The 22,616-nt window shown below is 50.9% G+C and overlaps 11 protein-coding genes across 14 annotated transcripts; 5 read left to right on the top strand and 6 right to left on the bottom strand.

Annotated features, from left to right (window-relative positions):
• The first annotated feature begins 134 nt into the window (after positions 1-134).
• On the top strand, positions 135-2,071 carry PPTG_16101 (hypothetical protein). Its single transcript, XM_008913423.1, has one exon. It carries the CDS (start codon positions 181-183, stop codon positions 1,942-1,944), a length of 1,764 nt encoding a protein of 587 aa, XP_008911671.1. The 5' UTR covers positions 135-180; the 3' UTR covers positions 1,945-2,071.
• PPTG_16100 (hypothetical protein) lies at positions 2,038-3,413 on the top strand. The gene is made up of 2 exons (XM_008913422.1): positions 2,038-2,381; positions 2,450-3,413. The coding sequence occupies exons 1-2, from the start codon at positions 2,058-2,060 to the stop codon at positions 3,311-3,313; spliced, it is 1,188 nt and encodes a 395-aa protein (XP_008911670.1). The 5' UTR covers positions 2,038-2,057; the 3' UTR covers positions 3,314-3,413.
• Positions 3,305-5,037, bottom strand: PPTG_16099. 2 transcript variants are annotated; one of them, XM_008913421.1, is made up of 4 exons: positions 4,517-5,037; positions 3,952-4,447; positions 3,681-3,871; positions 3,305-3,610 (listed from the first exon to the last, which is right to left on the bottom strand). In XM_008913421.1, exons 1-4 carry the CDS (start codon positions 4,606-4,608, stop codon positions 3,397-3,399), a joined length of 993 nt encoding a protein of 330 aa, XP_008911669.1. In that variant the 5' UTR covers positions 4,609-5,037; the 3' UTR covers positions 3,305-3,396. The 2 variants fall into 2 exon arrangements, with proteins under 2 accessions (XP_008911669.1, XP_008911668.1); XM_008913420.1 differs by having other exon boundaries at positions 3,311-3,610; positions 3,952-4,453.
• PPTG_16098 lies at positions 4,757-15,627 on the top strand. Of its 2 annotated transcripts, XM_008913416.1 has the most exons (6): positions 4,757-5,329; positions 5,396-6,973; positions 7,058-7,168; positions 7,241-10,663; positions 10,744-10,812; positions 10,886-15,627. In XM_008913416.1, the coding sequence occupies exons 1-6, from the start codon at positions 4,826-4,828 to the stop codon at positions 12,110-12,112; spliced, it is 6,912 nt and encodes a 2,303-aa protein (XP_008911664.1). In that variant the 5' UTR covers positions 4,757-4,825; the 3' UTR covers positions 12,113-15,627. The 2 variants fall into 2 exon arrangements, with proteins under 2 accessions (XP_008911664.1, XP_008911665.1); XM_008913417.1 differs by having other exon boundaries at positions 4,757-6,973.
• PPTG_16097 (hypothetical protein) lies at positions 12,237-12,968 on the bottom strand (the record flags this gene model as incomplete). The annotated part of the gene is made up of 1 exon (XM_008913419.1): positions 12,237-12,968. The coding sequence occupies one exon, from the start codon at positions 12,966-12,968 to the stop codon at positions 12,237-12,239; it is 732 nt and encodes a 243-aa protein (XP_008911667.1).
• PPTG_16096 (hypothetical protein) lies at positions 13,896-15,493 on the bottom strand (the record flags this gene model as incomplete). Its single annotated transcript, XM_008913418.1, has 3 exons — positions 13,896-15,079; positions 15,149-15,254; positions 15,344-15,493. The coding sequence occupies 3 exons, from the start codon at positions 15,491-15,493 to the stop codon at positions 13,896-13,898; spliced, it is 1,440 nt and encodes a 479-aa protein (XP_008911666.1).
• An 87-nt stretch (positions 15,628-15,714) lies between the features above and the next one.
• PPTG_16095 (phosphomevalonate kinase) lies at positions 15,715-18,006 on the top strand (the record flags this gene model as incomplete). The annotated part of the gene is made up of 12 exons (XM_008913415.1): positions 15,715-15,852; positions 15,925-16,070; positions 16,134-16,308; positions 16,368-16,443; positions 16,513-16,694; positions 16,755-16,919; positions 16,994-17,245; positions 17,310-17,389; positions 17,460-17,566; positions 17,638-17,740; positions 17,817-17,895; positions 17,971-18,006. 12 exons carry the CDS (start codon positions 15,715-15,717, stop codon positions 18,004-18,006), a joined length of 1,539 nt encoding a protein of 512 aa, XP_008911663.1.
• On the bottom strand, positions 16,921-20,300 carry PPTG_16093. 2 transcript variants are annotated; one of them, XM_008913412.1, is made up of 5 exons: positions 20,134-20,300; positions 19,967-20,055; positions 19,769-19,904; positions 19,575-19,702; positions 16,921-19,507 (listed from the first exon to the last, which is right to left on the bottom strand). In XM_008913412.1, exons 1-5 carry the CDS (start codon positions 20,162-20,164, stop codon positions 19,451-19,453), a joined length of 441 nt encoding a protein of 146 aa, XP_008911660.1. In that variant the 5' UTR covers positions 20,165-20,300; the 3' UTR covers positions 16,921-19,450. The 2 variants fall into 2 exon arrangements, with proteins under 2 accessions (XP_008911660.1, XP_008911661.1); XM_008913413.1 differs by having other exon boundaries at positions 16,921-19,702.
• PPTG_16094 (hypothetical protein) lies at positions 18,059-19,405 on the top strand (the record flags this gene model as incomplete). Its single annotated transcript, XM_008913414.1, has 1 exon — positions 18,059-19,405. One exon carries the CDS (start codon positions 18,059-18,061, stop codon positions 19,403-19,405), a length of 1,347 nt encoding a protein of 448 aa, XP_008911662.1.
• Positions 20,301-20,594: 294 nt separating the features above from the next.
• On the bottom strand, positions 20,595-21,056 carry PPTG_16092 (hypothetical protein; the record flags this gene model as incomplete). Its single annotated transcript, XM_008913411.1, has 1 exon — positions 20,595-21,056. One exon carries the CDS (start codon positions 21,054-21,056, stop codon positions 20,595-20,597), a length of 462 nt encoding a protein of 153 aa, XP_008911659.1.
• Positions 21,057-21,663: 607 nt separating this feature from the next.
• On the bottom strand, positions 21,664-22,603 carry PPTG_16091 (translation elongation factor P; the record flags this gene model as incomplete). The annotated part of the gene is made up of 5 exons (XM_008913410.1): positions 21,664-21,816; positions 21,903-22,037; positions 22,102-22,260; positions 22,335-22,438; positions 22,522-22,603. The coding sequence occupies 5 exons, from the start codon at positions 22,601-22,603 to the stop codon at positions 21,664-21,666; spliced, it is 633 nt and encodes a 210-aa protein (XP_008911658.1).
• Between the last annotated feature and the right edge of the window lie 13 nt (positions 22,604-22,616).

Raw genomic sequence — 22,616 nt, 5'->3', positions numbered from 1 at the left:
TACTGGTTTTGTTGGTGTAACACACATATATTATGCATACTGAATCCAAGTGCTCAAATTCAGCAAATCGAACCAGTTTTCTGACTAGATGGGCATGTCGCATACCGCGACGGCCAATCGAAAGAAGCCAGAAGCTAAATCCCACCCAATTTGGGTCCGAAACACATCAAATTAGTCAGCATGGAGGACGCGGTGCTGCTCCTGCTCATGCTGTTCGTGCTGGTGATGGCGTCCTACATGCTGGGGCGCTACTCCTGTATGATCCTGTCCCAGAGCAGCTTCGCGCTCATGTTCGGCCTCTTCGTGGGGCTCTTTATGATCATGGGCGGTAAGCATGCGGCGCTGCACACACATCTGAACCTTGACAACAGTCTCTTCTTTAATGTGCTGCTGCCACCGATCATCTACGAAGGAGGGTTCTCGCTCAAGTGCGCGGTGTTCTTCAGGAACTTCCCGGCCATCATGAGTACAGCCGTGTTGGGCACCGTCATCGCGACGACGATTACGGGAGGCGTGCTGTACCTCGCAGGCTCTGCTGGCATTGTGACCAAGCTGTCGTGGGTCGAAGCTTTCCTGTTCGGTACGCTGATCAGTGCCGTCGACACGGTGGCAACGCTGAGCTGCTTTGACAAACTCAATGTGCCGCCGTTACTGTTTAATCTCGTGTTCGGAGAGAGTGTGATGAACGACGCCGTCGCGATTGCGCTATACCAGACGCTGCATAAGTGGGAACCGGACAGTAACTTCAGTGCCAAGCAACTGCTTCGTGTGGCGCTAAATACGGGCGGGATGTTTGTGGGATCTTTGATCGTAAGTACGCTTATTACGCTAGGCGGAGCTTTTCTCCTCAAGCGCAAGTTCTTCGCGACACTGCGCTACTACCCAAGTTATGAGATCTCGCTGTGCTTGATTTTCAGCTTGCTAACGTACTTCGTTGCGGACAGTTTGAAGCTGAGTGGTATTGTAGCACTGTTCTTCTCGGGTACCATGACGGCACACTACCATTTCAACACGTTGTCAAGGGAGGCGCAACATGCTTTTACGCACCTACTACACACGTTGGCATTTGTCTGCGAAAATATTGTGTATGTATTCATGGGCACATCAGTGATTATGATTTTCGCTGGACATGGTGAGGAGAATGCTGGTGCTTCACTTCGAGTGGACGATATCGATTGGTCTTTCATTGGCTTGACGCTTGTGGCCTGCATTGTTGCTCGCTTCTGCAACATTTTCCCGCTTCTGAGCCTCTGCAACTGCCTTCGCTCTCCTTCAAACCGAATTCCGGTTAAGTTCATGAGTGTCATCTGGATGGCAGGTCTTCGTGGCTCCATGGCCTTCGCTTTGGCTAAAAATTGGAATTACATCGGCCTTCATGGAGCGTCACACCGCCGACTCATTGAGTCTACGACTCTTGTGGTGATCCTCATCACTACGATCGTGATTGGTGGCCTAATGGGCCCGTTGCTGATGAACCTGCACCTCACCGGCAAATATAAAGACCACAGTCATCTGGAACAATCTGACACAGATAGAAGCTCTGCAACTGCTTCAGAATCTGAAGAGACTCTGTCTCGGTCAGCTGAACGCAGCACTCGCCACGCTGACGGTGAGGTACGTGGTGCCTTGGCGTTCCCGGAGGAAGAGCAGCCCAAAGAAAATCGTGATGGCACAGGAGACGAGGTCCCGATCCTGACTCCGCGGCCGCAGTTCCACGACGTTACGAGTGATGATGAGGACGACCCGAACCTTGCTTCTCCTGCTGCCGAAAGATCTCGTGGTAATTCGTTGACAAGTGCGTTTTTCCGCAACTGGCAAGCCTTCGATACCACCTACATGCAGCCAGTGTTTGGCAGGTCTTCACAACGACCAGCGGCGTCGACCTCCGTTGACGACCTGAGCGAGATGCGACTTGCTAAGGCTCAGGCAGAGGCGGCCGTGTGAATTAAGCATATAGCGTCGATAGGATTATCACCGTTGCATGTTGCAGTCAGGCAGCAAAAATGAATAGATACACTTTATCATGTTTCGCGGGGGTAAGCTGCCATGCGGATGCCATGCTGCAATTACCTAATCGGAGCGTCAGAGCAATGACACCGCCACTAGACGGCAACTGTGCCGAAACTGGCGCTGCTGTTGCTGCTCCTGCAATCCAAACACAGTTGACTGAAGGTGCACAAACTTCGGCACAGTCCAGTGAGCCGTCGGCGGTGGCTGCCACTCCAGAAATGTCCCTAGCAGAGAGCGAAGAAGAGGTCGACGAGATGGTCGAAGCGCTGGAAGATTTGATCCTGGAGGCTTATAACAACATGCAGATTGACGGAGAGTACATTTTCCTGCCGGACGAAGTAGCTGAGAAGCTCCATCGAGTTGCTGAGCAGGTGTGTGAACGTGGTGGGCGTCAGGAAGCTATTTATTATGCTGATTTGTTGGCTGTGCGTGCATCTAGATGGAGCCCCAAGAGAGTGGAGAGGAGGAGCAAACGGAGAACAACACAAGTGCTGGAGAGGATAGCAGCAGTGGAGATGCTACTGCTAGGAAGGCTGAAGATGCGGAGGAAAAGGTGCCGCAGCTTAAAGCCACAACAGATCGACCAGAACCCGAACAGGAAAAGGAACAGGAGAGTGAGAACAAACCAGAGCAGGAAATGGAAAAGGTTGGTGTACAGGAACAGCACACAGGTGAGGAAGAGGAGACAAGATTGCGCAAGGTGCAAGCGCTCCAGGCAGAGGCAGCGAAAGTGCGCGAAGAGAAGCACAAGCGCCAGATTCCTAGAGTGGAGTCATCGGAGAATATCTTTACGGAGCTCGCTCCCGTGCCGGAGATTGATGAAAGTGCCTCGAGCGGACCGCCATCGCCTTCACCACCGCATTCTCGCTCGCATAGTGGTGCCAATACGCCAAAACCGAGGGCGAATGCTCCAGCTAGCGGAATCGGGCACTTTCCTCCACCACCTCTTATTTCTTTGAGCTCCACACCGAGCAGTGTTGCTGCAAGTCCAGATCAAACAGGAAAATCTCCAGCGTCCATAACACCAGACCAGTCAGGCGGTAGCAAACGTAAGGGTAAGGTCCTTACTTACGAAAAGAGGAGGGAGGCCGCGCTCAAGCTGAAAGAAGATAAAAAGAAGCGTGAGCTACGTATCCGTGAGTCTGCTCGTAAACAGCGTGAGAATGCCAAACGACAGCTGGAGGAAGTGCACCAGCGAGAGATGGAGGAAAAACGTGAGCGTGTTCGCCGAATCCGAGAGGAGAGGCTTCATCGTCGTACAGGGAAACCAGCCACTACTAAAGGGACAAAAAAGGAGGGATAGTGAGGGAGTTTATAGGAATGTACACTGCTCGTTAAGTGGCAATCTGAGTCTTGTGGGTCAAATAACACTAGCCAACTACATCTTTAATCATCTCCAGGTTCAAAGCGGTGTTCGGCGTGCAGTCGAGCTAGCGTTTCTGGGTCCAAACCCTCCAGTAGTGATTGCATTCCACTCAGCGAGCAACTTAAGACTTCAGCTTCATGTTGCAGGTTTACCTTCTTCTTTTTAAGGAGTTTATGGCGTTCCTTGATTCTGTTAATATTCCGTTTGAGCTTGAGATTTCGCTTCTCGAGCTTGCTGTCGATAAAAGATCAGAAGAGGTAAGTAAAGGAGGAATCAGTTCGATGTTGTCAACATGCGCACGAACCTTGAATACCGATTCAGCTCACCAACACAGTAGTTTGCGTACTGACACGAGAGCTGTAGCAGAATCAATGCTTTTGCTATCTCGTCGTTGGGATATTTCGATCTATTAGCGCTAGCACTTGGGTGACATCTTGTAGTATTGTGACCGTAGAGCGTCCATGGCAGCAAGTCGTACAAAGTATCTATACGAAGCTGTTATCCTCGACAAGAACAACAGAAACATTTCCGTTACTTGTCATTCATATCCCCTGAGGAATCTGGCAAAAATTTACCTCATGTACGATTTTTCCGATGCGAACTGCACGAAGTTTTCCGCTTTTGACGAGAGAGTAACGAGGAATAACAAACTGAAACGGCGATTTCTGTGCGGGATGCGCTTCTTTTGCCTCCATCGTAGTATCTTGTTGCGGTAAATCCGAACTCTCGACGACTGGGTCTTCAACATCGGTAATATCCACGCATATGTAAGCTGCAGAACTCTGCAACTCTGTCTCATTTTCACACAGCTCTGGCCCCTTCGCCACTTCACTTGAAGTATCTTGGCTGCTCGCTTGGATCCCATACCATCGTTTTGCTCCACCGGACTGAATCCATTGAGCCAAGTCCACGTTCCACCCCATGACAAACTGCAGGAAATCTGTCGCTTTGGACCTACCAACCCACAGTTCAAAACTGATGATTCCCCTCTTATGGCCTTGCAGTTCCACCTCAAGCTCCTTCCAGCTTCCCTTGCGCAGCAGACATTTGTCCAACACCAGGCTGCTTTTGCTGCTCCTGCCACTCAGAAAAATTAGCACAATGCTCTCACTCCAGGCTGTAGATATACCCGGCACTTACGATTCTCCACTATGTTGCTCTTTAATCCTCAGCCACGGCCAACCGTCTTCTTTGTACCAATTCCCGCCCCCCGCGGCTCTCAGCTTTACCATCGCAATTATTGTATCTTGAAGCGTCGCCGACCACCGAGATCGCACTTAATGCTATCCGCGTTCTGGTCCAGCGAAGAAAGAGGCTTGTATTAAAATATGCACGGTACTGTCTTAACATCCTGGATTTGCATCTGTGCATACTGAAACCAAATCACCCAGCCCAGAAGCTTCTTCAGCCTCTTCACTTCCGTTTTTATTCTTTATTGTTGCAAGAGTGATGGTAGCGATCCGCGGCAAGAAGGCCAAGGCTACGGCTAAGCCCAAGGCAGCCAAGGCCAAGGTGTCCGCATCCAAGGAGGCCGAAGCCGTACCCGCGGCACGTCTCACGCCCCAGCAGAAGCTCGCACGCCACCGTGAAGAAGAATTTTTGGAGCTCATGCGCTTCGCACTGCAGAGTAACTTGGCACGAGGCGTCACAGAAGTCTCTGGCCAATCGATGAAGAGCGTCTGCAATACGCTGATCACGTCTCTCTGTGCACACGGCAAGGAGAAGGCTCTAGCACCGACACAGATCCTGGCGAAGCTCCCGCGTACGGAGCGCAAGCGTGTATGTGGTGCCATCTTTTCGGCCGACGAGATCGCCTACAGCTGCCGCAACTGCCAGCTTGATACGACATGCGTCATGTGCAAGGATTGCTTCACACACAGCGACCATGCGGGTCACGACGTGTACTTCCAGAGGACGACGGCCGGCAGCTCCTGTGACTGCGGAGATGTTCATGTAGGACTATTGAGATTTTATTATATTTTTGGACGATTGACCTTTTATTTATTTTTTAATTTGTAGGCTTGGAAGCAGAGTGGATTTTGTTCGAGGCATAAAGGAACAGAGACAGCGGAGACTGGAGCCAAGAAGCACAAGTTGCCTAAGCATATTGGACAAACGGCGCCTGTGGTGATCGATGCAGTGGTGGATCACATTTACCAGGTGTTACTAGGAACACACTATGGACTCGAGTTGGCTGAGGCTTTTGAGCTGTTTACGAGGGATATTCCGCCCAAGTTTCTGCCGATCCAGAGTGATACAGATGTGGCGGATGCTACTGAAAGCAGGACGAGTTCCTCAGCGGAGTTGACGCGATCTTCAAGACTTTCAGCGCAGTTTACTGCTGAGTCTGGATCCAGAGCTATTGGGCCGGGCGGCAGGCTTGAGGCGCAGGCAAACGAAGCTGAAGGCAAGTCTACAAGCTCTGACGACGACCCGAAGGCTGGAGTGCTTTTTGGAATTCGGCTGCACAATGACGACGTTCACTCGGTGAACGAAGTGACCAATCACCTTTACGTGGAGTTGGGCATGTCCAAGCCCCAAGCGCGTTCTGCTGTCAGCCAAGTAGATAACGAGGGTGATGCGCCTGTTTCAACCAAGCCGTTGCTGCAGTGTCCTGGTATTGTCGGAAATTTGATGCGTCGGTCTCTTAATATTTCTGTCGCTCCTACCTGGTGGGAGAAGCAAATGGAAGGTATCCCCGCTCTTCTGGAGTGGCTGCAGTCGATAAGTACCAGCTCCGATGGACTCAGCGAGCTCGTGTCTGAATCACTTCAGAAACAGCGGTCTCCTGCTCTTAGAGGATTTATGCCGGTATCAAGCAGCTTGGCTAAGGGCAAAACGATTCAGGAGTTTGTCAAGGAATGTAGCATTCGGCTACACAATCATGCTTTGGATGTGCTTAGTGGCTTGATCTCTGGAGACAAGGACGTTTGGACGTGGGCACGCGAACAAGAAGCAGACCAGCAACACCGTTTCGATTTCCATGTTGAAGGCAGCACAACCGCGGTGGCGTCTACCGGATTCCTCGCTGAAGGGAATAGCGTTAGTTGCAAGAACATATTTATTGAGGAGTTTGTCAAGGCAGTTTCGCTAAGTTCCTCGTATCGCCGCCACGAGAGTGTCCGGAAAAGTTTTGACGCTGTGGTAGCCAAGTATTTCACGTCGGAGCAAACGACTGCTTCCGGTACTTCGGCTAAAACTTTATCAGCTCTGATGCTGCTAATGCGATACGATTGCACTTTACGAAAGACTGCTGTCGAGCGCTCGCACTCACTTTTGCGCGAACACTTGGTAGATATCCAGTTTCGTGCTAGCATGCTGGAGGCATATTTGTTATCATACGCCTCGATGACCAGTATGTTCCTTCGTGGCTTGGGCAATTCCAGTGATTCCATCTTCGATTTCGCCGTGCAGTTCTTAACGGTACCTCATCTGGTTCAAAAGTACACGAAGAAGGAAGCGTCTGCGCACCCTGGACGGCTAGAGTTGATTCGTGAATTGCTGTATGCTCTCAACACGGTGTTTCAATCTGCTGTCGATGAAAAGGAAGGGAAGCTGAACGCTGACCACCCTGCTCTTAGCAGCCAGAAGTACAAGGTAAGTTTTGCCACTCCAGAGACTTAGTATCTTTCCTGAACTCTCACTTTCACACCTCCTGTTCGTTTTTTGCTTATGCTGCAGCATTGCGTGGAGAACATGGAATACGTTTTCAACATCGGCACTCTGTCCAACGAATTGGTGTGTAACGCAGACAACATGAAGATTTGGCTCTCATGCCTGAGTATTTTACAGGTAAGTTACAGAGCTGTTATCTTATGTTAAAAATGTACCACTAAGCGGCTTGTTCCGTGTTGTTGATCATAGGGTGGTGATCCTCAAGTGCGGCGAGGAATTCATCAAAATCACGTGGAATACGAATCAGATAGCTGGCTGTCGATGTTTAATCTTGGCATCCGTGTTCACTCGGTGTTCGCGATCTCCTGGAATGGTTTTAGTCCGTCCCAGTTTGAAGCACCTGAAGCGAAGATAGCGGAGATATTCGGCCCGATCATCGAGGCCACGTTTTCATCGTCAACCCGACTCAATGAAAAGGTGACGAAAAAGACGCTGGTTCCAGTTGCAAAACTTGTGTCTATGAGCAAGAGGGGTGCTGGAAGTCGAGAAAAAGGCATCATGGCGTACGACTTCAATGTAGCGGCTCAACCGACTTCTCTGCACATCCCTTTGCACCGTTTCCTGACCGCGGCAGTGCGGCATATCTGTATTAGCCAGTCAGGTTTAGGAAGCTCAATTCCTTCGGAAAAACTTTTGAGGGCGTTTGGGTTTGACAAGTTGTCAGCTGACAAGCAATGGGAACTTGTGGAAATGCCTCTTCGCTGTTTGGTGATGGCTTCCCAGATCCACTCGAACCTGTGGCGTCGAAATGGAGATGAAAATATGCTGGCGCAACTGTACAATTACTCGGCATTGCCATATTGCATCCACTACCGTGATGCAGACACGCTGATGCTGCAGCTTGGTGTCCTCATGACTGGTCCAGATGCCCTCGTGGTACGAATGGTTGATCGATTCCAATTGGGTAGCTACTTCATTCTACCCAATGGATCCAATGTGAATGGGCCCGACGATTTGGTGAAACAGTTCGGGTATGCAGAGCTGGAACAAGGGATCGATGAGCAACAACGTCTACAAATGCTAGAGGAGTTTCTACGTCTCGTGATCATACTCGGCACAAGTCTCCCAGGCGCTACTGGATCGGCCTACGACAATGAGTTCCTGGCGGAAGAGATGTTGCAGCAGTTGTGCTCGAAGTCACAATGTTTTAGCAAGCTGTTTGATCTTGCCATCCTGCCGTCAGGTCAAGATGATATTCCTGCTCCACGGCTGGAAAGCGTTCTTGCAAAGGTATCCAACTTTGTGCCGCCGTCGGGACTGGAACCTGGCCGGTATGAATTGAAGGAGGGTTTGCTGGAGAACTACAATCCGTACTTCCTTCACCTGAACCGCGAGGCACACGAGCTAGCACGTGATCGTTGGACAACCTATCGCAATACATGCCGTCAGAAGGCAAAGAAAGCGACCCCTGACGCTCCCCCGAAGGAACCGCTTAAGCCTGCCAAGCCTCCTGTTGACTTCTTTCGTCCAGTCCAAGCGATTCTGACGTGTGAAAGCACAGTTGCGATTGTGCAGGTAATTCTTTGGAAGGTAATGTCCTCGACGCACGCTGGATCGGCATCTACATCAGGCTCGGAGAACAGCGTCTCCGATGCTGTTATCTCGACCTGTTTGCACTTGTTGGTGCACGGCGTCCACACGGCGTCGCAAGCTTCAGACCGCCGCTTCTGGACACGCTTGAGCAAAACAAACGCTGCTACCTCCAAGCTGTCGGTTCTTCATCTTTTGAGTCAGCTGCTTGAGCAAGCGACAACATTGCTCGATAGTGAACAAACTGGAACAGTTGAATGGCTCATTTGGAAGATCACTACGGAATCACCAGCGTGCAGAAAAGTATTCGAGCAATTGTCGAATGAGGCCAAGTCGAAACATAAGAAGGCTGAGGCTTCTTCTGTGGCTACAAGTGGTTCGGGACAGAGTGGCAATTCTCCGCCTATGACGTTGGAGCAACGCAAACTAGAAGCTAGGAAGAGAGCGATGACTGCAATGGCAAAACGCCAGGCCGCATTCCAGGCGATGGTTGATCTCGCGGACGAAGACAAAGAAGAAAAGATGGATGAAGAAGGATCACATGATGCACGTTCGGCGTTGGGTAAGCGCAAGGCTTCGATTATTGAAGAGCCCCAAGAGGATACGAAGAAACTCCAAAAAGTGGATAACAAGCGCTGCTACAACTGCATTCTCTGTCATGACGGCTCGCAACAGGGTCAGATGGGCATGGCAGCCTACGTCCATCAGTCTACTGTGCTCGCCCCAGGTTTTAGACCAGAACCCAACGAGGCTCTCGGTTCAGAGGGTAAGAAGGTTCGTGGTCACGTGAAGAAGGTTATCGAGAAGATGGAATTGTGCTCAGGTGGCAGCTCGACCTCGTCCGATGTGTCAAACTCGCCGTCCCCAACCTTGCGTGCTTTTGCAACTTCTTTCCCGGAATGGTACATGAATGACTCACTGGAGGACCAGCTCACTCGTAACAACACGGCACAGAATAGCCCTCGTCCGCCTGCGGCTCGTCGCCCTCGCAATGATCGCATTCGCTTTGGAAATGGGAATATCCCGATGCTTGAAGGCGAGCTCTTGCAGACAGATGAAGAATTGGAGGTTCTTGAAGGCGTTCTCGACCTCCGCGAAGACCAACAACTCTTTCCGATGGACATGCGTGGGGCCGTGCGTTTGGATCTACGAGGAAATCAAGTAGAACCACGCCGATTGGGTGACCGAGAAATGGTTGGCGTGAGAGGCGGCAATGTGCGTGCTCAAGGAAGAACAATGCATGACAGCGATGATGAAGACTTTGAAGATCGTTTCCGCTTAGAACGCCTGCCGCCCGGATTTGGCCGTCCTCACGAGAGTGCCAAGCTCTATCTCACGCCTTGTGGACTGCATGTTCGTACATGTCAGCACGCAGTGCACATTAACTGTCTAGAACGCTACATCACGTCACTACATGACAAGGCTATGCGCGGTGAGGAGTTCGATGGCGTTCAAGCGATCGATCCGGATTCAGCGATGACGCAGTTCCTGTGTCCGCTGTGCAAGACATTGAGTAATTTCTTGATTCCAACGTCTGAGCCTCGAACCTCGATCAGAAAGGAAGAAGAGCGGGAGCAGCAGCGCTCTCTGGTGACGTCGCCGGATGAGGAAGAAAAGGCTCCCACCTGGGACAAGATCGTAGGAGACCAATTGTGGATGCCCGGCTGGTATCGCTCTGTGCTGGGACGCGATGGAGGATTTGAAGATGACGAAAACGATACAGAGCACGATATGTGGCGGGATTACTTCGAGGATACTCTTTGGGAGCCTCATGGAAGCTTGGAAAAGGGTGCTCCTTTCTTATGGGCTTCATGCGCGTATACATTGGCTTCATTTTTGACCGTTGCTGAAGATGAGCACCGAAATGTTTCTAAGAGCAATGCACCATTCGATCCACTGACGGACCAGTGTCCTCCGTCTCTCGAGAAGGAGCTGGAATCATTGACATCCGTGACAAAATTCTGCCGATGGACATGCTCACTTTTGGAGCACTGTGCTGATGCCAAGGTGATTTGGGAAACCGCTAAACGCTGTTGTCCGATCAATACCGAGACCAAGCGTGAGTACCGGAAGTTCACAAAGGTAAGGAACGCGCTACCTTGTGTTTATGTAATGTTTGACCCGCTGTTTGACCCGATGTTAACTTTTCTATCCTTGATTAGGTGCTTGGGTCGATCGATGCGTGCCTTCGGGGCACCATTTTGGGTCTCCTAGTAGCAGATACATTCACGGTACGTATAATATTTATTTGAAGAGGAGCTTGCCGCCAAGCCACTAATGACGTTGACATGTGTGTTGCTACAGGCTTTCGTGGTGGCCAGCGTGATTGCAGATGAGCTTGAAACGATTTGGCAATTCATGCCAGTGTTTACTGCTGCGGACTTGCTGCAGCGTCTGCATGCTGAGTTTTTCGAGCCGATTAAGATGGAGGGAACCTCGCTGTTTCAAGATAAGTTCTCGCTCGTTGCATCTAGTGAAAGTGAGGACTCTGAACAGCCAACAGCTGTGGAGGGAAGTGCCTCGACTTTGGCTCCACGCCGCACAAGAAGTGGCCGTGCTATCAGCCCTGCTGTGGCTACTCGGTCTTCTACGAACGCTGATGGGTCCATTCAGCAACTAATGGAAGTGATGGAAGCGTCTGGTGAAGCGGACTCCGAGGCGTTTGCTGCGCTCCAGCTTTTGCAGCGAATGGCCAAGACATATCCAACTGAGAAGCTTAAGCCATTCACCACGGTATCGGACGTCAAGGCGCGATTGCAACGCATCCTACCGTCCAACGCTTCGTTTGTTCGCCGTATGAAGCTCTTTTGGCGCTGCCTGGTGGAAGGAGAAACCAATGTACCAGCTACCAGAACGATGCAAATCCCCACATTAGTCGACATCGCTCGCAGTTCAGACGCGACGTTCGATCAAATTTGGCAGTGGTGCATGGATCGTATGCTCAGCAAGACCCACCTGGGTAGCTCGAAGGTCGGCGACAAGTGCGAACACACGGAAGGCTGCAGCGAAGCTTATGTTGCTAGCATGTTCATCCTACGCGAAGTTCCTACTCGACCTCGGCTGATCGACTTGCCGACTCAGTACGACGAATTGTATAGCGAGATGGCCGGCCGTAAGTGCACGCGATGTGAGAAGGCTCCTTGCGACCCGGGTCTATGTTTGATTTGTGGCGAGTATCTATGCTGTGGAGACTCGTGCTGTACACGTGCATTCATGCCTCATGGACCACCAGTAGGAGAATGCACTCGCCACGCTGCTGAATGTGGAGGCGGTGTAGGCATAATTCTTCTGCTTGAACAATGCCGCATTGCGATTATCGGAGGCAGCATGGCAGCGTACTTCCCAAGCCCGTACGTTGACGCCTACGGCGAAGAAGATATCGGACTTCAACGTGGACGCCCGCTTCGACTGGACATGGCTCGCTACCGATACCTGGAGTCGCTGTGGCTCAACCATCGTATCTTCACAGAGGTATCGCGTCAACGCAATCAACGAGACCCGCAGTATACGATCAATTTGTCGTATCTGTAAGCCGCTCTAGATCGCATTTCCAGGTCAACAGTTGTGCTCTTCTGAGTTACTACAGTATAAAGGTTCACGGAATTGTACCGGTATCAACAGCATGTCTTACTTGTCTTATGTGTTTGGATTCTAGCTACCCGAGGAAGGTGAGGTGTGCAGGCAGGTCGGCGTCGGCGTAGCGTTCGTCCTGGAAAAACATGCGAAGCAGACGACAATTGCCACCGACACGCACCTTTGTCGTGGTCACGTGGCGAGTCCCAAACGCTTGGCTCGTGAGATCTTGTAGATCCATGCAAAGATAGCGCCAACCAGGGTGTGTGCCAAACGCGAGAGGCAACTGGCATCTCGAGTCTTCAACCCGAGCAAGAGATCTCGTGTTGGTCACAGTGAACTGTCGATACTTTTGAGTATCGTCCAACACCTCGATGTGAAATTCCAGGAAGAGATCCATGTTCTTGACAAACATGACGAGGTAGCGAAAGATGTTGCGAACGGGAAACACCAGCTCAGCGTCATTGCCTAGTATCTGCACCACGTCTTCCTTGACGGTCTCGTCCTCGATTACGCAAACGTCGTTGCCACTCATGAGGATCCGACATTCCTCTTGAGCTTGTAGAATAGCTGGGTGCTCTCCAAGTGGCAGCACGACCGTCTCGGACATGAAACTCGTGTTGCTGCCCAAACTGCTTTTCTTTTTGTCGCCTGTTTCAGCTTGATGGTCCCTAGCGAGAACTTTAGGAAGGATGCAATCCACATACACGTCTCCTGGCGAGAACGATCCTCCTCCGATGCGAATGAACGAAGGTGTTCCCGACAGCGATGAAGAAAGTGTCGGCGGAGTAGACAAGGAGCTAGCTGTCTTCATGCTGATCTTTGTAAATGGATCAACGACTCTTCCAGCTTAAGAAGTATCAATAGGTCACACCTTTCCATACTTCCAACAAACGTGTTTGCTAGCAAAAATGGAGGTATCAGCTGCCCAAGTGTTCTTCCAAGCACACAAGGACCTCTTCCAGTACGAGAAGTACGTCGGCAACCAGGATCCTTTCCACATCGAATGTACGAAATCTTTCCTTGAACAGTATCGCGAAATCGATCGTGATCGACGACTAGTACCAGCGACTTCGGAACGCTTTTCACTGCTTTATCCTTCTACACGTAGATTTTCATCAGTAAACCTCACAGTAAACCCAGCACCTCCAGTACCAGAGTTCGTGACACTGCAGGCGACGGCATCAGTCCTCGAAAATTTGAATAATCCGCTGCATGAACCGACCCGCTCCCACACATTTACGAGTCCACCGCAACGCACCAGTCAATACAATCAGCCGCGACCTGGTTTACGAGTTAGTTACGACAGCTCAGCAGCACAATATCCCAACCCTGACCGTAGCTCCGTCCCCAAGGCCACACCGGATCGATCCGCTTTGCTTCAGCAACGATCACCCATTCGACTATCTACAGAGTCGAAGCAGAAAAATTCCACCCTGCCAAAGCTAACGGACCTGCTGATTGACCGAGAGACTCGTGCTGCCACTACACATAAAATCTGGGAGGAAACGCACAAAATCCAAGTCCTCACCGGAAACAACTGCGTCGGGCGTGTGAACGCTGCTTCTCGGAATCTCCCGCTGTCCATCCTCTCACGCCTGCATGCCTCTGCAAACGTGTCAGTGCGACGAGAGCGGTTATACAACTTGCTTCGGCGAGATTATGAGGAGCTCAGCAAGTAAGACGACGCACCGACAAGCGGCGACTTGGAACACTTCGACAGAGTTGAGGAGAGGGTTGATCATTGCATTGGAAAGAAGGCATCATCTGTCAGTCCTTCGAAGATATTTACGTTGCTGTCACCATATAATGCCGAGTCTGGTGACATGCTCATGGACCCCACTGGAAGCTGATTTTGTTGCTGGAAAGATTGAGGTGTGGGCTGGAACTGTTGGGTCGGAATGGCCTGCTGCATCATATTAGGTGCTGATGATGGTGCCATCCCCCCATATCCAAAATTGTTGGGCATCATCGACGCTCCTTGCGCTCCGAAGTTGATTCCGTTAATCGACCCCATCATCTGTTGTTGCTGCATAGGCATGTTTGGCATCCCAGTCATGGGGAATACCGTTGATCCGAAGCTTGTATCGGGGCCAAATCCAAGAGGAGTCATAAACGGATCCACGGAGAAGTTGTTACTGCTACTATTGTTGCCGTTGGCGCTGTTCGTTGACGTTGATGCCGAGGACATGCCGTAAGTGTTGTCGTACATATTCCCAGAAGATGTCAGGTTCATTGGCATCGGCATTGGCATGAACTGCTGTTGCTGGTTCATCATGCCGCCGCCCATCATATAGTTTTGCTGGTTCATAAATGAAGCGGACGAGCTCGGGGGTCCACTCGTGGAGGACATGTACGCGTTGGGCGTGAACGTCTGCACCCCAGAGCTCATGGCGTATCCTTGAGTCGACGTCGATACACCAGAGACAACCATCGAAGTGCTTGAAGTGAAGCCAGTTGAAGTCTGCATCGGGTTCATCTGTCCTGTTGGGAAAAACATACTCGAGCTTGTGGTTGCAAAGCCAACCGTGGGCATCGGAGGCTCCGGGAACATCGTTGGAGGCGTTGGTGCTGCCATATTTGGCATCGCCATGGACGCTGAAGTCGACGTCGCCATGGCCACCGGATTGCTATTAGACATCGTCTGGGGTGCGTAAACCTGCTGTGGCAAAGTAGGCTTCGGCTGCTGTAGAATCTGTGGGACGGCAGCGATAGGAGCTGCCAGCGTTGGGTTCTGTGCTGCTCCAGCTTGTCTTGATGCCGCTGCATTGGGCGATATCCGTCGTCCTCCAGTCTTCTCGTCTTCTTGGGCGATCTGCTTGTCCGCCAACGAGGCCAACACCTCGAGCCTGGCCCCAATCTGTTGGCGAAAGACCAGACATCTCCGCACCCACTCCTTGTGCTCTACAGGGTTCGCCTTAGCAGCTACAAGTGTAACAAATACATAAAATTTAGTATAATAGGATCACAGTGCATCAATATTCCGGCGCGTACGCTGCTGCTTGTGGAGCGCGTTCCAGCCTTTGAGCGCTGCCTCATTCTTCTCGAGCATAGCCTGAATCTCTCGCTGTGAGATGGAGCGTCCCGGGGCCAGTAGTGCCTGCAAATATAAGGCATAGTTACAAATGTAGGTTAGATAAAGTGTTGTGGTTGACTATTTCTTGGTGGATATTCTGTTTGGAAACGCACCTGTGCCGCGGCGGCTGCGCGTTGCTGCAGCGGGTTGACGTGCTCCCTGTTGGACGCAAGAAAGAGAGACACATGTAGATCGTGAGAGGGTGCTGAAGGCTGGACGGTGGAAGTGGGTGACGTCACGTACGGCGCCGAGGACGACGCCATGGCCGATAAAGGCGGCGGATAATATTGGCGCGAGTAGTCAAGTGGTGAATTAGCGAAAATAGTCTGGAATTAAGGGTACGAATTAACATTTGAATTCAAGCCGATAAGAGGATTTTACTTTAAGTGACAGCCAAAGCGGAGAGAAACCTAACCCTTTATTTCAAACTGAAGCTGGCGGTAGATAACAAACAGCTCAATCGTATCATCGTGGCTAAGAAACCATGATGAATCTTCGCTCTGCATGTGTGTCTGCGCCTGGCAAGGTGCTACTTGTTGGAGGGTACGTGGTGCTGGACGAGCAGTATTCGGGGCTCGTTCTCTCCAGCACTGCGAGGTTTTATTCTCAAGTGGAAGCCAAGGTACATTTTCGACAGTCGGATAAAAAAACGTGTCTATTGGTAAAGCACTAAGATCCATGTCGTATATTGCAGACTCTGGGTGATGAGGATGAAATTCCTGCTTCCTCAAGTGAATGGCGTCGACTGTTCTCGTTGGCTGTGGAGAGTAAGCAATTTGATCAGTTAATTGACGGTTGGATCGAGGAAAATGGCGGCGGACGATTCCGATTTCAGCTCAGGTGACGAAATCCAAAATTGTGGTGGCTAATTGGAAGGAGATTTTGACTGTGGTTTGTTGACAGGCAGAATTCGCATCGCAACTCGTACATCGAGGAGACAGTGCTATGTGCGGTGAATGGCATTGCCGGATTGGAGGAGTTCAAGAGCAATGATATGTTCCAACGGCTAAAAGGGATGAAGTTGGGTGTTCATGTTACGCTTCGGGGTGATAATGACTTCTACTCGCAAGTGCAGAGGGTGAGAGGAAACTTATTGTGAATATTTTTGATGGTGCTGACCCTGGTTTGGATGTGTAGTTGCAAGATGCCAAGTTGCCACTCCGTCGCGACAACTTGAGGGCACTCGAGGCATTCCTTCCTCCCACAATGGAAGGTAGGCTTGATTTGTTACCTAAAGATGCTAAGTATGTGAAAAAAAGAAGTGTCTTACCGTCGTGTTTAGAGCGTGGTGGCAAGCAGGTTGCTCTAAAGACAGGTATGGGGAGCTCTGCCGCTCTCGTGACGTCCCTGGTTGCGGCTCTTGCGGCATTTTTTGTGCCAAACATGAACTTCGATGAGAAGCAACAGCACCTTGAAGTGGTTCACAACCTTGCCCAGTTAAGTCACTGTTACGTGCAGCGCAAGGTACGATCGACAGATTATTTTCCAGATAGTATGGTCGAATAACTTGCACTAACTTTACAGATCGGAAGCGGTTTTGATGTCTCGGCGGCTTGCTTCGGTTCACAGCAGTATACGCGTTTCCCGGCATCAATTCTGAACGAATTCACGTCTGAAGATGCGATGAGACCCAATGAAATTGCGCGTTGCATTACGAACCATACGTTGTGGAACACTTCCAACCGCGTGGTATGTCAGTTTACGGACATTGATGCTGGTTCTTTTTATCGTTTCTTATTAAAATTTGTTGCATGTACCGGTAGAAACCTGTTCGCCTGCCTTCAAGCTTCCACTTACTGATGGGAGACGTGTCGTCTGGTTCAGCGACTGTGTCAATGGTTCGACAGGTGTTGAAGTGGCAAAAACAGCAACCTGGTGAAGCAAAGAGAGTGATGGATGAAATTCACCACCACAATCTAGAGGTCGAGCAGGGATTTGCGGAAATCTGCGAGCTGGAAGAAAACGACAACACTCCCATTAATTGGGAAGCCTTGGCTACTCAACGCGGTGAACAGGTGCATATCTGCCTTCTTTTCGTTCTCTCGTAATGGTTTGATAAGCTTACCATTGTGTGTATAGTGGAGTACGACAGACGCTAAGGTTGGGGCCGTTCTTCTGAAACTCAGTGAAGCCTTTTCTTGTTTCCGAGACCTTATGCGGTAAGCTCAACTTAGTTTTAGAAGCTGATGCGATGATAATCTGACACTTTTTGTTCATGACACTATATAGCGAAATGGGAGCTGCAGCTGGAGTCCCTATCGAGCCACCCGAGCAGACTGCTATCCTCGACGCAACGCTAGCGATCCCTGGTGTTCTTCTTGCTGGGGTCCCTGGAGGTACGCTTACATGAGCACTGGTATATTTGAGTTGTGTGAATTCAGCTAACCGGAAGTGTTGATGTTCTCAGCGGGTGGATACGACGCGATTTGTGTGGTGGTGATTCATGAACGTGCTCTTAGCGCAGTTGAAGATTTGTGGGTTCAATGGCCAACAACGCACCCCGATTCCATGTATGTGTATCAAGCATTTGTCTGCATTCATTGTTGCTGACGTGGTGATTATTTTTTGTTGTTGCTTTTAAACCAGTATTTGCCCGCTGCTGTGCGACATCGACCGTGGTCTGGCTGGGGCTTCGTCTGTGAAGTCTGGGCTTCAACTCCACTCCGTTGAGTAGTTTTGAATCACCCAATGTCCTATGACGGTATGGAGTTACCTAGACTAACGCTAGCCTTTAGTGCAGACCGTCGCTAAATGCACGAAAGGAGGAGCCGAATAAACGAAATCTAAACGCCTGTCAGGGGTCACAAGTTGTGACTCCCAAGTCGACAATGTCGAAGCGAAAGTTCCGTGATGATGACGATATTGAGGGCGACAAACAGACAAAATCTTCGCGTAATAAGGAACAAGTTGATCGAGTTAAGCCTTTGGTGCAGGAGCAGCATGGATGCTTCTCAATTCCTGGACTGCGGTTTGCGACTGAGTCATGGGCTGGCATGAAAACAAGCAATGAGGATCGTCAAGTTTCTTCCGCGGAGCTCTTTCCTGGACTAGTGTTTGGAGTTTTTGATGGTCACGGTGGAACCTTTTCAGCAGACTTCCTATCGCGACATCTTGTCAAATCTGTCGCCTCTGTGATACGGCAAAGCATCGGACGAAAAGCGTTCGCTGACTTGGAACGCTCCCATGAGCAATCGAATCAAGAGAAAGCTCGCAGAAATGCTATCATTGAGCAAGTAAAACTACTGCGTCACCAACTTAGAGAGCTGGAAACTCTGAAAGATCCAGATTCCGAGAGTTCAGTTGATGAAATACAAGCTCTGGTCGATCAACTCGCAGATACTATCGCGCAATTAGACAGCGAAGTATTACAAATTAACGCTGAGCAAGCAGTACGCCTGGAAGAGCGACGAAAATGGTGCAAGGAACAGCACAGTCACTTCTTGAAATCCTTCAAAGAGGCCTTCGAACGAATGGATTCCCAGATCTTGCAGAAGAATCCGTCGCAAGATGGTTCTACGGCTCTACTGGTTTGGTTCTTAGCGGACACAGCTGGCTTTAGCGATGAAGAGGACAGTGAAGGATTGACCTTTTACACGGTAAATGTAGGTGACTGCCGTGCTGTTATGTGTCGTGGAGGCCGAGGTGTAGCGCTGACAAGTGACCACAAACCGGATCGTCCCGATGAACAGCAGAGAATTGAAAGAGCTGGTGGCTTTGTGGGAAAGATTGCAGGTTTATCCCGCGTGTATTCCGCAGCTGGTGCTGGTTTGGCCATGGAACGTGAGAAGACGACGTATTTGGCGGTCTCGCGAGCATTTGGCGACCGATCTCTGAAGACTCCGACACCGCTGGTTTCGTGTGAGCCAGAGGTGAAGCGAGTAATTGTAGAACATGACGATTTGTTTCTTGTCCTAGCCTCTGATGGCGTCTGGGACGTCTTGAGCGAGCAAGACGCGGTGGACATTGTTTTACCACACTTCCACAATGCCAAGGCCGCGGCTGATGCGATCGTCAAGGCAGCGTACAAAAAAGGCAGTATTGACAACCTCACAGCTACAGTCGTTCAGTTCGGCTGGAAGTCCGATGCCCAGCTACAACAAGCCCTTGAAAGCAGCAACACGAGCAGAAATGAAGCAGAAGCAGAGGAAGAGGAGATCGACATGTTCAACCTTTAAGTCCAGCTTCCAATAGCGACGCGATCGAGTTCTCCAATGCGATGCTTAGATAGGTTGATATCCTTGTTCGTACGAGGCGATGAGGTTCCGCTGTTGGAGAGTCTGAATTGCAATATTACTCGTGTTTAGACGGTGGCAACACGTTCCGGACGACAGCAACATAGAATACCTCAGCAATCGATGTCATCGCATCGGTGTCATATACTCGAAAGTGTACAGGCGGCAAAGGCTGGCGATCTCTTCGCTTCTGTTTGCTTTGATCCAGTGCAAACTGCTGATCCACGAACACTTCAGCTTCTGCTCAAACCAAATAATAAGCAGGTCAAGTACCAGCAAAGAAAAAATTGACAGGCAACGCCGTACCCACGTGTGGGATGGCGAACCCAGCGTTTACTATCATCGCGTGCAGTTTGGTTGCTGAATGCGGCGGTGGGGCGATGCGTAGCACGCGGTACTTGGTGTCCAGATGTCGATGCAGGAAGCCTACGACGGTCTCGAACTGCGAAAGGTGTGACGTCAGAGGACATCGGATCCAAAGGAACATGCAGATAACAAACGCACTTCCTGCTCGATATTTGCCCCCCGCCGTCCGCGTTCGCCCTCCAGCCGTGATAGGCGATACGTGGCGAACAGGATGGCGACGAGAATCACTGGCATGGATCCATGAAAGCGTTAAACTGGGGTTGATACCATAAGGAATAAGTAAATTCTACTTAAGTTGAGCGTACCTAATGCGTGCTTCCTTAGCGAGTCTAGCATCGCACTAAAAGGTCAGAACCTGACCAGGAGACTTTCAGTGCTCGACGCTCACAATTTCTGAGTCAGAAGATTGCTGCTTGAGATCTTCCTGCCGCATTACAACTGGTGGGACGGCTATACAGAACCAGTGCCGGTCCGTGTTGGCAGACCTCCCACTGGGAGTCCCAGGACATAATTCGCGGCTATATCCAGCCGCATTGTCGACGCCGACCAAGGTCGGGTCCTCGAATGCTCATGTCGAGCCTCGACGCCTTCAGTGCTGGCTGCGCCATCGTGCTCAAAGCGGGTAAACATGAACAGCAACTGTTCCAACCAGGCGCAGATGATACAGCGACTTATCTGGTAGTCTAAAGGACGTAGATACGTAACTTTGCTGTATATTATGCCGTTTCAATGAGGATAGTAGCTACAAGGTTGCTGCTTCTTTTGCCTATGCCTTGTTGGCACTGTCGTCGGTCTTGACCGGTTGGGGACCCACCAAAGCGCAGGTCTTGAGTGCATGTCGGTCCATCAGCATCTGCGCAACGTTCCCGGGTTCTGACGCTGGGGAGTCTGTCTGCGGATTCTGCTGCGCGCGCTGAGCCTGTAAGGCCCAGTCGGCAGAGTCGAAGCGCTGCAAACGCAGACACCGTAGCTGTTCGCGAGCTTCCGCAGTACCAGGCTCCGGTTCTCGCTCTAGTTCGGTGCCGTCCGAAGGCGCGCACTTACCGCACGTGCACCCGGCACACGGGCCAGCAGCAATCTGCGCCATCACGTAGTCGGCCGAATCGAATCGCTGACGGTTGTCGCGGTGACGCTGAATAATAGTGGAGGCCACGGCGTGCGGACAGTCGCCTGTCTGGTGCTGGTGCTCAGCCGAAGATGGTAATGCTTTATCTGTGGAATTGGCCATACTGAAGCTGAACGTTGGATATGTGGAGGACCTGACAAAAGGATGAATGACGTTCGTTAGACGTGCGCCACGCTGTACTGTAAAAGGTCGCGGGGTTGAGTACTCAGGGCCGTGCACAGCCAGTCGACTGGGATCAGCAATGAAGCCGGCGCGCGATGAGCTTCTAGATCCTCAACTAACGGCACGAGGTGAGACGTTCCTCTTCCGCCAAGCTTGACTCGGACCGGACACTAGCGCTGCCGTCGCATGCTCAGACTGCGACGGCAATTGATGAAACCGCTACGATCTTCAATGATTGGCGGCGAGGCCGAGGACGTGATGATCCCCAGCCACGGTTACACTCGGTTTTGAGATTCTGTCTCGGCCGTTGAGTTAGCATTCGATTGAACTGAATGAATGACGGTCGAAGTGGTCGATGCTGCTACGCTGTGGTCACCACAGTGGTGCGCTGGTCATGCATTCAGAAAATCTTGCCATTATATTTCGGCGGTAAGATAACTGTCATGTATGTCTCGTCAATCGGCCCAAAGTTGTCCACGAAGACACATCATTTTTCAATGGTGGTAATTGTGACAATGTAGAGGCCTCTTCTGCATGTAAGCGATGGCTACAGCTTGTCCACGTACGCACCGTCCTCGGTAGACACCTTGACCTTGTTGCCGATCTCGATAAAGAGCGGTACCTTGACTACGGCACCGTTCTCCAACGTCGCGTCCTTGACGCTCAGCGCCGTATCCGCCACACCTTTCGGGGTGGTTTTCTGGAGCGAATAAACGTTACCGAAACGTCACAAATTCAGCCATTCCGAAAGAGACTAGAAGACAAGGTAATATACACTTCTCGTACCGTCACTTCGAGCGTCACGTGCTCGGGCATATTGGCCCAAAGCACATCGCCCTCGATGATCTGCAACGACAGCGTCATGCCTTCTTGCAGGAAGTCCAGCTGCCGACCCGAGAATAGATCACGTTCGATCTCCATCTGCCCATTTATTCAAGAGATTACTCTCGAATCCAGTAGCATCAATGCTAAAGACACAACCTACCTGCTCGAAGGTGCCATTGTGCATGATAACCAAATGATCTCCATTGTAGTACAGGAACTGGAACGGCTCATCGGGACCCAGAGGCGCTTTGTTTACACTCTCAGCGGCGCGAAAGCGGCGGTTCATTTTGGCTCCGGTCTTGATCTCCTTGAGCTCCGCCTGCAGCAGGACACTCGTTTAGTGAGTCTCTTTCTGCATGGATTTTCTACATCCAAACTAGCGATTCAACGCACCTGGACGTAGGCTCCACCCTTACCGGGTTTCACGTGCTGGTTCTTGCCCACGCGGTAGATTTTTCCATCGATCTCGAGCGCCATACCCGTGCGCACTTGGTTCCCTGCATATCATAGTCATTTCTAGGAGTTAGATGTCGATATAAGTATGACGAGAGAGAGCGTTGGGTGGTGGATAGGATCACACCATTGATCGTGGCAAAGCGCACACCGTAGCCACGGGCAGGAGCTGTCGCGCGTGCGATCTGCGTTATAGCTCGCCGCAACATCATGACGTTCAAC

Source organism: Phytophthora parasitica, assembly GCF_000247585.1.
Source record: "Phytophthora parasitica INRA-310 unplaced genomic scaffold supercont2.53, whole genome shotgun sequence".
NCBI lineage: Eukaryota > Oomycota > Peronosporomycetes > Peronosporales > Peronosporaceae > Phytophthora > Phytophthora nicotianae.
This window is presented reverse-complemented; position numbering and strand designations above follow the sequence as displayed.